We start from the raw sequence: 16,029 nt of genomic DNA on the forward strand, positions 1-16,029 counted from the left end.
ACCAATATTTTATTTTTATAACATTAGAGTAATATCAGCGTTACATTTAGAAAAACAAAAACAAAATCAAATCTCCAGCTGCAAATTACTTCCAACAGCTTCAATAGGAGGCAGTAGTTACTAAAATAGTGAGAATAAAATTGTGCAAATAGTAGTGTTTGTGAAAGACAGATGTTGAACAACATATTTTTTTTTAATTTATAATTTATGTAATTTATGTTACTTCAAAACACAATTTGATAACTAGCATTGTTGCGTTTGAATTTATCAACATCATTAGTCGTCATGCAAAAAACGATAGTAATAATAAAAACAAACGGTATTAAAACTGTTTTATTACAAATAAAAATATTTTAAAGAAAAGCTTTTAAAATAATATTTAATAAATATTATTAAATAGATATTATAAAATAAAAAATATCTTAAAGAATAGAGATTTAAATTTTTATTTGAATAACTAAAAAAATGATTTAAACTTTAAAAAAAAATGTTTGTAAATAAAATTAATTGCATGAATAATTGTTATCGCATAGTAATAATAATAACAATAATAACAATAATAATTATAATAATAATAAAATAATGATAATAGTAAAAATTTGTATTTATATCATGCATAATTATGCATATTGGGGCAAATTATGTCAAGTATATGTTGATAAGTACATCAGAATCTTTAAAAAAAAAAAAAATACAAAACCACAAAACTTGAAAATGATTTAAGTATTTATTTTGATATATTAGAAAATAAAATGATTGACATATTAAATTTATTTTCATTTTTCAACTAGAATTTGATAAAGCAGTTAATGTATAAAACCTTTATTGAATAACCATAATTGTTGTTCCAACGGCTGCAACAGATTTTGTCGATAAGTTGGAATTTTTTTAATGTCATTTTAAAAATAAGATTTTAACATAGTAAAAATACAACATCAAGGTTTTCTTGTACATGAATAAAACTTTTAATTAATGTAAATGAACGATAGAAATGATATGTCAAAATATGGTCAAAATGTATACCCACATGCTTGCCCTATTCCAGCTCCTTATATTATAAATATAAGCTAAACAGTAATAATAAATAAATTTTTAGTGCAAAAACAATAGCATTAGTAAAGGAACTTAAAATCATAAGTACAACCAAAAATCGACAGAATCTGTCTAATATCCATCTAAAACACAGTCAACCCGGATGTTACTGAAGGAACTGCTAAAATATTTTGATGATCTTTTTTATATATTGATAAACTTTCAATTAATTTAAGATGGTAGAAATATGGAATGGACTAATTCGGGGTTTACTTTTTTGAGTGTTTTTGTTCTCAGGCTTTAATTAACGAAAAATTTGGCAACACATTTTCATTTAAAATAAAGTAGAAAAATAGTAAAGTTTTGAACTTGCCGGAAGTTGCTTAACTTAAACACCTAATAATCCTTAAACCACTTCTGAAAACGCAACTAACGCTGTACTCAGACTCAAATAAAGGCAGCTAAGAAGTAAGAATAGAAAAGTTTGCGATTAAGTTTTCTCGCCTGAAAATTATATATTAATTCGATCATTGATTTCAAAATTATTATTCGCCTATGGAAAGGTGCTGATGTTGCGAGAGATGTTTGAAAAGCGGTTTAATAATGCTAACTGATAAGGCGCAAATGTCCTACAGATTCATGAAAACTTGTTAACTAAGTTTATTTCCAATACGCTTTGTTTTGGAATTTTCTTTAAATGAAAAAATATAAAGTTGTAAGTTTTTTCGATAAATATAAAACTCCAGTTTTTTCAAAAATTTTTACTTAAATATTATTGTTAACTAAATGTATAACTTATTAAAACAACAAAATTATAAAATATAAAGTGCTATAATTAAGTAAATAAATAAATGTAATTAACTTCGTAAAAAAATAATTAAACAAAAATAGTATAATCATTGACAGTTCTCAGTAGACAAAGGCGTCTAAAAATGTTTTAAAACGTTTAAATACGTTTTTTACACGTCTTAAATACGTTTTATTTTTAACAGGTATAGATACACTAGTAGACCCTTAATAGAGGTAGGATTTTATTCGTGAGGCGTAAGCAGGTTATATATTACTATTCTAGGGGAAAGTGGGGTAATGGTGAACGCGGGGTAACTCCAAACATGGTCAAAACAGCATTGTAGAAAAATAAATTCGACAATTTCTCTTACCTGCTGAGAAAGGATCCTATGCTCAGTTCTACACGTGCAGTAATGTAATGAAGCTGCGAATGTTGTTTACTACAATTTGATTTTAACTTTTTCTGATAGTTTTATGCAACTTTTTTCTTGAGTAACACTCTGTTGTAGCTTCTTTAGAAATAAAGCCGCTCCTTTTTCTTGTTGCTGTTGCATAATATAATTTTTAGACTTAGTTATTACAATTAGCATTTTATTCGTTATTACACAACAGTGTTGTGATTGCCCCCCGATGTGTTCGGAATTACCCCACGTAGTTAGGGTAATTCCGAACACCAATGGTTTTATTTTTGCCATAAATTTTTATTTTATAATAAGGTTTTTAAAAGTTACTTTTGAGGGTTTGTGACTGAATAGTTAAACTAATTGATAAGCAATAAATATGATCAATTTTGTATAACTGGTGTCTTTAATTCGCATTCCCGCTTAGGTGTTCGCCAATACCCCACTCTCCCCTACTATTAGCGAATGTTATTGTTTTGTCAATCTTATTGTTGTCAAACTTTATTGCTATGTCAAATCTTAATAAAATTCTTATAAAATTAAATTACATGAGCATAAACTTAGCAACCTAACAACCTAGGCTTACTTAGGGATTACGCATATTATTGACGCATATTGTATGTTGACGAAGAACCGCACCGCGGTTAAAATTGGACGCAACTTTAATTAGTATGTAAATTTAAGAAATAATTGAAGTTTAATTTAAGTTTTTTTATTACGTTTTAAAGATCAGGAACCTAACAGTAAATAAAGATCAAAATTTTTAGCGTAGATTGTTTATTAATTTTTTCTAGGTTATTAAGGTGCTTCAAGAAGACTTAATCGTCTTCGGAACCCCCCGGGAGAGCATTTAACGATAAGATTTACGTCGCCTTTCTTACGGTCACTTCTTTCATAAGTGACCACAAATTTTTACATTTTATACTTTCTTTTTCTTATCTAAAATTTTTCATGGCAACTGTGACAACAGCATTAATTTACAGAACTTTTATTTAACAAAGTTGATGAATACAGTTGTTACTTTTAAATATTGTTAAAATTTGTAACTGAGAATCTTTAAATGAGTACATTTATAATAATGTAAACATATTTTTTTTTCCTTCCTTGTTTTGCCACGAGCACCATTCTCTAATACAAATAAGGTGCTTTTAGCTAAGCGTCTCACGTTAAAAATAAATAGTATGAGCAATTTTTTTTTTCCTATCCCGTAAAAATAAATTTATACTTTAAAATGTTTCTTCAAAACACAGAACAAATCCTACCTTTTTGACTCTGTTTTTTTCGCGGTATAAAATTGAAAATGAACTGTCTACTCGAGTTTTATACGAATAACAAATGGCTATTTTTATTTTTATTGTTATTAGATTTAATAGATCTCATAATCTTAATGTAATAAAGTATGTAATGTAATAGGGATATCAAGATTTAATTGGCTTTGGTGGGAGTTGCTATGTTAGGAATTTGCTTCATCATGACATTTGATAAAATGGTAATAGAATTATAGGAAATTTTTGTTAATTGCATTTATTACATCATCATTCATACATTAAATATAGCAATACCAGAAATACTTTCAAGCATTCCGATGCCATTTATTTTGCTGACGTTTAATGATTTTAAAGACAGACTAGACTTGCCCGAATATAAAACAACGAGATTGTTATACAACTCTGATTCATTTGTAATGGGGTTGTTTGTACCACACATTCGCTTTAAGCGGGTAGAAAGCATTTACTTATGTGTGACAATTTTTAAGTGTGTAGAAAGCGAATACTTCTGCGTATTTCTTTACGGTAAAAGGTATAAATAACTTTTTACGCAAATTTTTTTTCTTGAAAAAATCTCCGCACCACCACTAATATTAGATTGTTTTGCGTTTGCACAGGCTGCTACCCATAATGTAACTAATCTGGTTCTAAAATTATTCTAATCTGCCCATATGTATAGAATTTAATTAAAATTGGGAAATTCCCTCATTACCTAATAAAAAGGGAAATTCCAATATTTGTGCTGCCAAATAAAAATATTCTTTTTTTTTCTCTAAAAAACACTTTTATCAAACAAGTAATCCAATCCAACTTTAAAAAGTGGATTCAAAAGTGGATTTAAAAAAGGATTTTAAAAAGTGGATTTAAAAAGACTTTTTTTTTGTTTCTAAGCAAGTAAACAAGTAGCCTAAGTGTTTACAATGGTCAGTCGACAATACAGCTGTGTAAAGGTTCCTGAGGCACTAACTAATGAATTTCAAATAAGTTAATAACTTAATAAAATTACGTCATGTGATTTTTTATTTAGAATTTAACGTCACTTAAGAAACTTTAGTTGAGGCAAACGTGAATGACAATCTGTTTTTAGTTGCATATTACATATTATTCTTAACTACTATTTTACTCTTTTTTTGTCCTTGTTTTTATCTTTTAATTAATTTGTAATTAAAAGATTTATTTAAGAATGAATTGTTTACAGTCAGACTCAAAGTAAAACCGAGTATTTTACTTCAATAAAAAATAACAAAACGTTTTTTTTTTCTCTCAAAAGAATCTTTATAACAAGTTGTTGTAAAAAAAAGCAATCATAAATAGGGACTTCAATCCCTTGAGTTCTTTGTAACCCCAGAATTTCGGGATCAAAAATGATCTGTCCCGGAACCAGTTTCAGCATCGCGGGATTATAACAAAATATAACATTATATGTACATAAAAAATACTAACGTTAAAAAACAAACATTTTTAACAAAAATATATTTATTAAACAAAAGCAGATTAGATTGCTGAAAAATCATAAAAACAATTATGTCAGGAATGGAGAAATACATTATTTTTTATGTGAAAAAAACAGAACGCGTTAAAAGTTTCTAGCAATGGTGGCTGTAGAATCTCGGCGACATGGTGCTTTAACAATTATTTTTATGGGAACTTGAGTTGTATTAATCTTGTTATAATTTCATGTGACGGAGTTATAGAGTTATCTTAGACTGCTTAATTATCAATTATTCAATTTTGTTTATGATTTTTTACTTTGAAATATGTTTAAGCAGAATAATGATATACCGTGCAGTCCATTATTAAAAAATTTATTTTCCAAAATTCACCTTTAAATATTTTTGGAACTTTTTGTTCTTGGCACGTGGTCTAAACATTGTTATTACATTGCGTATGTTTTTAATGACTTACCAATAATGAATTTTAGTTAGTTCACTTGGGTGCAGTTAATCTTTCTCAATTTCCTCTACCGCGGACGAATCACTGACATAATATTTATTTTCAAGTTCTGGTTGATTTGTAGTAAATTCTCTCTTTTTCTAAAGAACATGAAAGTTGTAGATCATGGGCAATACATAATTGTTGACAAGCCACAAAGCCATTATAGCCACAAAGCCTGTGTAAATCCAGACTATGGTCTTTGATTTTTTTTTTTACTAACAGTTCAGTTCACTTTTCTGCATCGATCCTGTTATTCGCTCTAAAACTAACCTTCTAAAGTGAGAAATTTGTCTATTAACATTCATATAACGACGATTATATTCATATAACGTTAATATTCATATAACATTCGAAGCGACGTTCATTTGTCTGTTGACAAAGAAAACAATTCTCCTAACCCAAATTCCGTTTTCAAATGCGCTTTAATTTGATGAGTTGTACCTCAACTGATTTTTTTGCTTGACTCTATTACATGATTACAAAATGTGTTTACGATGGCAGATTTCTTATATACTTTCATATACTTTTTCTTTATGCTTCGTTTTGTTTGCGGAACGTCTGTCGGACGTCTAATGGACGTCCTTCAGACAACCCGTGCCCACTGGGCTAACCTTAGTTCACTGTTTCCTTTTAAAACTTATAACTTTTTACCAGAAATATTAAATTTAGTTTTGAAAAAACTAAATTTGATATTTCTGGTATTTTATATTCTTTTTATTTATTTCTAAGTTTGATATTTATGAACTGTTAGTGATTCAATTGCACAAAATTACGTAAAATAAAATCTCATATATCTTGCTCCTACATGAATAAGAGTATCAGAACAACTTTTTTACACTTGACGTTTTTATCATCGCAAATTAAAATTAATATTTCTGACATAAAAAGTTATACAAGGATATGTTTTATGCTTAATGGTAGCAAACTTTATGTTAAAAAAAAAGTTAAAGCAAAAATAATTACTGCATAATACACTAGTTAACAAACATCTAATGAAACTTTATTAAATACACAAGAGGCTATTCGAGATTTTAATACACACTTAGAAAATAACCGGCCGATGATGTCTAACATGTTATGGGCTGGCTTAGAAGAGGTCTAATCCACATTGATAATTGTACCAACAATTGAATGGAACATTTTAAAGGTTTGTTTCCATTTTACTTGTTATATCGTTTATTATTTAACTACCCTTAACAAAATTTATAGTTATCACAAAACTTTAAAAAAGTTTGGTTTGAGTTTAGTGGCATGTATCACGCGATGTCACCAGATAATCTGATTGACAAAATAATAAAAGTAAATAAATAATAATAATAATAATAATGATAATAATATAGACAAAATAAATAGAGTTTAAATCAAAAAATCAAAGGACATTGGTATTGATTAATGTCTTAAAACAAACTCTAAGCTTCTAGAATGTTTAAAATTTTATGGTCACAATATATCTTTATTCGTTTTACATGTGTTTGAACATATTTCAAAAAAGAGGATGCAGTTTACAAGAGGTATTTGATTTTGATCTTTTTTTATGACTGCAATTTTCACTTCAGCAATTTTAGTCAAAAGGATGGATACGATACAGTTTGATGGACGGAAACAGTTTGTATAAAGCATTTGAAACTGATCTTTTTCTTAAATAACTATTTTATATTTTGTGATGTAGGTTTTTTGAAAAACTTTTTAAATTTTGATCTTGTAAATTTTATTCAATATAAGTAACACTTAATTTATTCTGACATTTGTGTTTTACTATATTTTATTGTGCAGTACCTGTACTTTTTTTTCCCTTCATAATTGGACTTATACTGCTGGTGATGGAATTCTATGCTGTCATGTTTTCTTTGCTATCAGAAAAAAATATGAAATCTTTTAATCTAGATCTTATTTATAAAACGCGCTTCAAACTTTTTAAATTTAAAATAATAGTAGTAAATATATATAATAAAATTAAAAATTAAAAAAAAGAAGTAATTTCAGGTGGTTTGTTCTTACGTAGCAATTGGCATACAGGTATGACATTTTCAATTAAACTTCTGGCTTAATTCCATCGTAAAAGAAAGATTCAATACAGCATTAAACCATTTTCAACCTTATACTAAGCTAATAAATGACTGGAATCAGTTTACTGAAAACTCATATGTGAGGAGTGGGAGCCACTGGTAAAAAATTTAAATCCAAATTCCGTTTAATGAACCTTTTGGGTTTTTTAATTAATTTGTTAAACTATTCACTTTAACAATTTTTTGTTGATTATTTTATTTCATTATTACATTGTAAAATTTCATTCATTAATGAGTGGTGTCAATATTTACTTATTTTTAAACATGTTAGTAATTTTTTTTTTAATTTAATCATTATCATAGTCACGATGATGGTTATCATGATGATGATTATCATAATGATGATTATCACGATGATGATTATCGTGATAATGATTATCATGATGATGATTATCACGACAATGATTATCATGATAATGATTATCATGATGCTGATTATCATGGTGATGATTATTACAATGATGATTATCATCAACAACAACGTCATCAACATCAATAACAACATTGTTTTCATTATGTTACGTATTTGTTATTTATGATGTTGCGGATCTTCTTAACTTTAGCTTACGTATATAACCCGATCTTTACAAGTTTTTCTATTGCCCTTAAGTCTCTTATAAGAAGAGTATTAAAACTGTGCTATCTAGAAGAGAAAAGAAGGTCAAGACCTAATTAACACCATTTTTTTATTATATTCACCTCCCCAACTTTTGTTTGGGCTCTACAGCAGCATTTTAAAGATGATATTACTTCTAAAAATCTTTTGTAGGCTCGAAATATTTTCTGAAATATTTTTGTCTGCATCATCTCCGATTTCTTTGTAAACAAGTTCTGCTATTAGATCAAACATATACCGAACAATCTCACATGAAACTCTTTTCGATGAAAATGAGAGTAACAATACAGTTTTAGAAGCTAAAGATATAAACAATGCAATACGTAAATCGCAGTACTTTCCCCAATTCAACTAGCCGTAAAAAAGCAGAAACTTTTTAACTGAGCAAAAGAGGTATTCCGACTTTTTTATTTTACAATAAATAAACATTAAAAGTAAACAAGAGTAAACTTTTTTCCATATCATAGTTATTTTTTTTAAACTATAACTTGACATAAATATTTTGTGACGCTATCTAATTTAAAAAAAATAAGGAGATAGAAAAAAAAAAGAAATAATCTGTTTGCGGGTGGTTCTGTATTTGAAAGTGTGTTAGGGCTTCCCCAAAACTTGTTTTTTGTATTATTATGCATTTTACGCTTGTTTGTAATTTTCTTTAGCTTTTTATCTATTCCTATTTCCACGTTTACTAAAATTGGATTTTAAATAAGCCGCTATAATGGTTCACAAACAAATATAGAACTAGTGTGTACTTATTGTGAAATCAAAGTTATGCCAACGTAACTGTTGGCATAACTTTAATTTCATTCAAGTATTTGTTTTTTATTGTGTATTTAGCGGCATATAATGTTCTCAAAGTTGCAGGGTCACCGAGAGGGAGGGGCAAAAGGGTATACATGCTCCGGGCGCTAGAATAAGGAATAGATATTATATATATAGCATAATATCTATTCCATATTCCATTATATATATAGTATAATATCCAATAGGGGCACCAGAAGACAAAAGACAAAGAAAAGCGTTAGGAGGTTTTATTTACAAAACAGTAAAAAATACTGTTTTTATTGATGAGGTATAAAATAAATTTACTTGGCAGGTCCGTAGGAACAAAAGATGTATGAAGAAGGGGAGGGGAGGGGAGGCAATACTACTGGGTAGGTCAAATAGTAGTATATCAAAATTCTTTGTCAAAGGAACTTAAGTCGAAAATACGGATAACAAATTAGGTCGTTTCTATCCTTTTTTTCTTTTATTTCTTAATTTGTTATCGCTTGCTTTTTTCTAAAAACTAACTTCAAAATAATTTATTTGAAAAATTATTTGGGGATGCAAATACTCTCTTGCCTCCGGTTGCTACGGGCCTGCTTGGTAACGTGCATAACAATTGTTTTGCTTTTATTTAAATTGCCAAAGAATTTTAGTTCTTTGGTTAGTGCAGTCCAAACTTGACTTTTTTTTATATTAACGACATTGAAGTATACACTAGGTCTTATCGAAAATAAAATTTTATTGATAAAGATGAACTTTGTCAGGTTATTTCAGAAAAAAAATCTCATAATTACTTTTATGACTATTTTGAATAAAAATCTAATCAAGACTTTAAATAACAAAATTAAAAAAATTAAAAAAATAAACTTTATTTGCTAAGGTTTAACAACTCTTTAAGTAGTGTTAAAATCTCAAAGCAATTCAAATTTCACGCTTAGTCTCAAAAAAGGAAACAAAGTTACAAATTATAACTACAACCTTGTGTCTCTCTCTTATACCGTGCATAGTGACGGACAAAATTATCATAAATAGGATTATGAAACACACTGTAAATCTATTATCAAAGTCTCAGCACATATGTACATTACATATGTTGCCTTGCAAACCTGATTTAATCCAGTAACATTTTAATGGAAACAGCATACGTAGACACCTGGTTGACATAATTTTTACATGGATCACTGGTTGGCTAGCTTACAGACAACAATGAGTAATAATTGGAGAATAAATGTCCGAGTGGAAAAGGGTGACAGGTAACGTCCCTCAAAGATCATTTCTTGCATCAGCGCTATTTTTGTTCTTCATCAAAGGCTTACCAGACTGCATTCATAACCATAGCAAATTATGCCCCAATGATGGCTAGACCATATGATTTATCAATGTCAATCAATGCATTAATTGTGACTTTGAAATACTAATATACAAAAAAGCAAAAGTAGAAGCAGCAGCTTGGATTGGCAATCGAATGCTTGGTTGTCTCAAGAGGTCTTTTTGTTGCCTTTTAGTCATAGAAAAAACTGTCGGAGCCTTTCAGTCGTAGAAAAAGCTGCACCAGCTATACATTAAACCAAATCTAGAGTTTTGTGTGCAAGCCTGGTCAACCATTCTCAAATCAAAAACTGCATTATTCAAATGTGCCCAACAATGCACAATATTGTTAATTAAATACTTTAGTTACACTTTTAGTTGGAGGTCACTGCGTTCTTACACTCAAAAAACACAGTGACATCCTATTGAAACACAAAGTTGCTTATCATTTAAAGCTGGGATTGTAAAAACTTTGTTTCTTTAAGTTTCTTATTCATCTAGTTGAAAGATAAAGAATCTGCAAAAATTAAAGCTTGTAAAATAGAAAACAACTTAATGGAAGATATTTTGCATCTTACTAGTTTGAAGTAGTCTTCATTTTTCACTTGTGGAAAACTATGGGCTTTCTGAATCAAATATGCTCAAAGGGTCTATCGTCTAATTTTCAATCGGCATTCTAATTTTTTAACGCAATGTTAGTAACTGTCCCAGAAAATGAACGGCCTTTAATTTAAATAAACTAAAACTGGTTTTTAAAACTGATTGTAGGACCACTATAAAACTTAGCGTAATTGTAGCGTAAATGTTGAAAATAAATTAGATATAACTCTGTTGTAAGATGAAATAATAATAATAATGATGATGGTTTTTGCTAGTAAAAAGCAAGAAAAAAGTGTTTTCAATATTAATTTCAGAGAACCTGTTTTATAATCCTAATCAGTGAATGTGTTGCATAAGTGTTATTTAATCCGGGATGTAGTTCTTAAAAATATGGATGTAAATTAACAGCATTAAAAATAAAAAAAACAATCATTAGCTTGTATAATTGTACATGCTTTTAGTTTTACAATATGCAAGCTTATAGGGACGCTTAATTACTGCTATGTCCCGGGCGTCATGAAAGTTCTCAGTGTCCTTGCAAAGTTGTGCTAAGTCATTATTTCGCATTTCATTCATATTTTTACATCACGACGAGTAACTAAACAATTGTCGACACAAAGAAAAAGTAAATGTATAAGATTTGTAAAAATGTAAAAAAGTAAATGTAAAAAAGTAAAGATTTAAAAAAAAATGGCGAAAGATTATTAACGATAACTAAAAAATATGAACTACCCATAAGTTTTACAGATATTACCCAAATAACTCCTAGGCATCGACCGACATCGATGCAATATTTAAAATAAATATATAAAAGTTACACGAAGATGTAGTTTTTACATATTTTTGATGGGCGGCTACTCATCGTCAGGACGTAAACAAAGACGTCAAAATAACATTAGCGCAACGTCCGCATCCGATCAAATAAAGATGTAATTTTTACATTTTTTTGATTGGTGGCTGCTCATCGGCAGAATGTATAGGAAGACGTCAAAATGACATCAGCGCGACATCTGCATTTGTACGTTTTGTTTACGCTCTACAGATGGTCAAAATTATATATGTATATATATATATATATATATATATATATATATATATATATATATATATATATATATATATATATATATATGTATATATATATGTCAGTGTATTCTACAAGTAGAGTGCTCAATGTGAGAGTTTCAAAATTAATAGATTACTTGCCTTTAATAAAACCCTCGGTCGATGTAGCAGCACTACTCGTGTGTTCTGTCTATTTTTCAGTTGATATAGCAGCACTCTTCGCATTTTTTACCTATTAGTTAGTCGATGTATGGAAACAGTAAATAAAACCTTTTTGTGCTCTAAAGCATATCCTAAAATATTTGTAGGGTGGCGGGCACCACCTATTGATAGGATAGCAAGCACCACCTATTGGTAGAATGGTGGGTACCACCTATTTTTAATATACAAACTTTTTTCATAATTTCTTATTTTCCCATAATTTATTTTCTCATATTCATAATTTATTAATAAATAATAAACAATAATGTTTCAAAATAATAAAATTAATATTTAAATTACATGAACATGGAGAAACGTATTTATAAAAAATGAACAAAGTAAACCATTATTAATAACCAAAAATTACAAGAACAAAGAAAACATTTTATAAAAAAATATTATATCAATATGTCAATGTGATCGTTCGATTTATGCAAACAATAGTTCACATAAATATGCCGAACCAAAAATAATTTAATTTTATATACATTTTTTTTTAAAAATGAGAATTTTTCGCTACTGTATTTCAAAAGTCGTCTGATATTACAGATTTTAGCAAAATTTCATTTTTAAGGTCAAAAACTTAAATTTGAATAAGGGAAGGCAGAAAATTTAGAGATTTTCTCAAAAGCAAAATCTGATAAGCATGCGATATATTCCATGACATTTATTTGGCAAATTGATACAGAATGAAACAATTGGATCAATATGTGATTGATACAGAAGGAAAAAATTGGATCGATATGTGTAAACTGAAAAAATCCTTTTTTAACTGTTTTTTAAACACTTAAATGTCACGATCGTTCACGAGCGTTATGTTTAGGTGCGCATGTGCCAGAAGTTTTAAGAAATTTCAGAGATTTTAAAATGGCTGCGGTTCTTAGCTACATAATCTTTTTTATATAGTAACTGTTATTTTTAGTTTATTTTTGTAAAAATTAATGTTGCAACCATATTAATGATCTAAATCAATAACTAAATGCCTTTTTTGTATTACTAAATAAATAAATACGCTAAACAATTATTTTAAAATGTTTTAATTTGTATTTTGGCTAAAACTTTTATTTGTAACATTGAGTGATTTGTTTATTTTTTTGAAATAAATTTTGAGCATTTCTAACAGTTAGACAATGCTTATTGATATTTATTAGTATTATATATAATTTATATATTATACGATATTATAGTACTATTTTATCTTCTTCTTTCATTAAGATTTCTAAAGTAGACTCACAAAGGGCACCTTGTAGACTGTTCATTGTCTACAAGGTGCCTTTTTTTTTAGTATTAATTTTTTTAAATGTAATTTGACATTTAATGAAAATGGCAAAGGAAGTTTTTTAATTAAACTATTAATATTATGCAGATGGTGAGTTTAACTTCATGACTTTTGAATTTTGAGTTTAACTTCTTTTTTCATGCCCTTTTAGACTACCTGTCTTAAATACAGAAAAATGTTGAGTTAACAAAAACTTTTGATCCTGTTTGTTTTTAATGTTTTAAAATTATAACTGGGGGTATTGACTTTGTAGTTGTAAGGCTGTTCAAGTAACGTGACACTTATTTTGAACTTTTTAGATTTCTCCCTTCACCATAAGAATTTTGTGATTTTTTTAATCCCCCCCCCCCCCTATCCTCCTCCCTCTTATGTGATGTGACTTAAGTAAACAAAATATATCTGAGCTTTTGCTAAAGGTTTACTAAATAATAAGAATTGAAATTGAATTTTTATTCAATTTCAGTTCTTTTATAAATTTTAAATTCAATTATATCACACAAAAAAATAGCCCTTTGTATTAGCCCTTGACGAACACATTATGAAGGCCTTAGTAAGGCGTATGTAAGGGCGGACACAGAGGATTGAGAAGTTATTCTTTCAAAGAACCTTAGGAAACGTTGGATGTCATAAAATTAACGTGCAATGGGGAACGGGGGTGCAAAACCAGTGGTCTTGTTGCATACGTATTTTATGGACACCCGAAAGAAGAAGTTGTATAAGAGGTGGATTTAGTATAGTACCCCTTGGAAAGTGCCTTTGAAAATAAGTTGGAAAATGTATATTAGGTTGTTTCATATTTTACCAATTTTTGAAATTAAACTTGCAAATCGATTTATAAATTGAACATTTATATGAAAATATGTTTGAGCAAAAAAAAGAAAAATATATATATATATAACTTTAAGAAAAAATTTTTGAAAAAAATTAGATACGCCTCCGAGTTATAAAATACGCCACTGAGTTATAAAATAGGTTTTACTAAAGAAAAAATTAAGATTTTTCACCAATTTCAGAAGATTCTGTAGACTAATTTCTTAATTTTTTTAACATGCTCCTTCTATGTGATTAATATTTAATCCAACATATATTACATAAAAGAATAAAGAGTTTTATAGGATAAATTTTAAGGTCCCCGCCAGGCGTTTAAAACACCCAACATTTTTGCCCAAAATTGAACTGGCGGGAACCTTAAAAATTATGTATATATTTTTTTGGCTCAAACTTATTTTCATATAAATGGTCGATTTATAAATCGATTCGCGAGTTCAATTTCAAAAATTGATAAAATATGAAACACCCTAATGTATGTACATTAACTGAGAGTTTTAACATTGTTTAGCCGCGATAATAGGGAATCAAATATCCTAACTAAAATATTTAATTTCTCAAAACTAATACCTAAGTTAGTAACTTAAGATCTAAATAAAACCCCGAAAGTTGAGGTAATTGCAGTTAGGGGTTGTTCATAAAGTACCCTCCCGCATTTTCGAATACCCTATACTTCCCAAAAAAGTACATACGCTTTTAACCTTCCGACCCAACATTTTATGATATTTTTTTTAATTTAGTGTCGCCATACTTTTATGATCGACCTACTGCCCCCTCCTCCCCGTACCATGTATATTTAGGGTATAATTATTATCCCCCATATTTGCCATTAGCTGACCCCCTCTTCCTCTCCAAGCATACGTACTTTATGGAAAATCCCTAACCTTTTTTTAAGTGCTACGAACTAGAAAATTTAAAATGTTCAAAATAACAAAGTTTTCAATTAAATAAAATTTCAAAGTTCTTTCAAAAGGGTTGTCAATAACTGGTATAAGATTGACAACCCTAAAATTAAAGGCACATGATTCATTTAAAAAATCCTTAAATAAAAAGCAATAAGTTTACGACTATAAGAAACTACTCATCAAATCAATAAAATGAACTAATTACTGATCAATTCTTTAAAATATTCGGAAATGTCCAAAAAAAATTGCCGTGGGCCACAAAAATTCATAACCTGCTACTGCTATATAGTGTTGATAATAATAGTAATTATTATTACTTAATATCAATTATAGTACAAAAAGTTAGAAATGCAACCAACAAAGAAAAAAATGTATTTGATAATTTTATATATTTTGCTTTTCTGCTTTTTTATTTTTTGTCTAATATTTTAATCTCTTACATATATATTTTTACATTATTTAGACTTTCTTTTTTGATAATTTATAATTGCATAATATTCTTTTTCTCAAGGTTGGTTTAAGCTTTCTGTTTATAAGGTTAGTTTTTGATGTGTGATTTAAGAATACTTTTTAAGACCTTTTTCTTTAAACTCGTAATAAATAAATTCGCCTCCTTTTTCTTTTTCTTTTTTTTTTATTATATAAAAATATTATTATATAATTGTTTTAATATTATTCAAATCATTATTACTTATTGTTATTGTTTAATATTTAGTTTTAATATTAATCAAAACTATTATTACTATTATTATTTTTATTATTATATGGATTATATTTATTAATATAAATAATTTATTTATTGATATAAATTATATTTATATTTATTATGTAAATTATATTTATTATTATAATTTATTTTATTGATTATATTTGATTATATTAATTTTATTGATTATATTTATTAATATAAATTAGTATAAATATTATTGTTAACATTGCTAATATTGTCCCCGTTATAATTGTTTTAA

At 27.8% G+C, this 16,029-nt stretch overlaps 1 protein-coding gene across 2 annotated transcripts in view; it reads right to left on the minus strand.

The window, feature by feature from the left end:
• LOC124813576 (uncharacterized) overlaps positions 1–3,613 on the minus strand; it is an 8,786-nt gene extending 5,173 nt beyond the window's left edge. Inside the window, exon 1 of one of the 2 annotated variants that reach the window (XR_010641918.1) lies at positions 3,485–3,613. Coding sequence is in view for 1 of the 2 variants with exons in the window: in XM_065810864.1 (XP_065666936.1) it covers positions 3,244–3,292 (49 nt within the window). In the remaining variant the exon portion in view is untranslated. Of the gene's footprint in view, positions 1–3,243; positions 3,308–3,484 lie in introns of those variants that run through there. The other variant, XM_065810864.1, reaches the window with a different exon arrangement.
• Between the last annotated feature and the right edge of the window lie 12,416 nt (positions 3,614–16,029).

The sequence above is a fragment of the Hydra vulgaris genome, chromosome 11 (assembly GCF_038396675.1).
Source record: "Hydra vulgaris chromosome 11, alternate assembly HydraT2T_AEP".
Lineage (NCBI taxonomy): Eukaryota > Metazoa > Cnidaria > Hydrozoa > Anthoathecata > Hydridae > Hydra > Hydra vulgaris.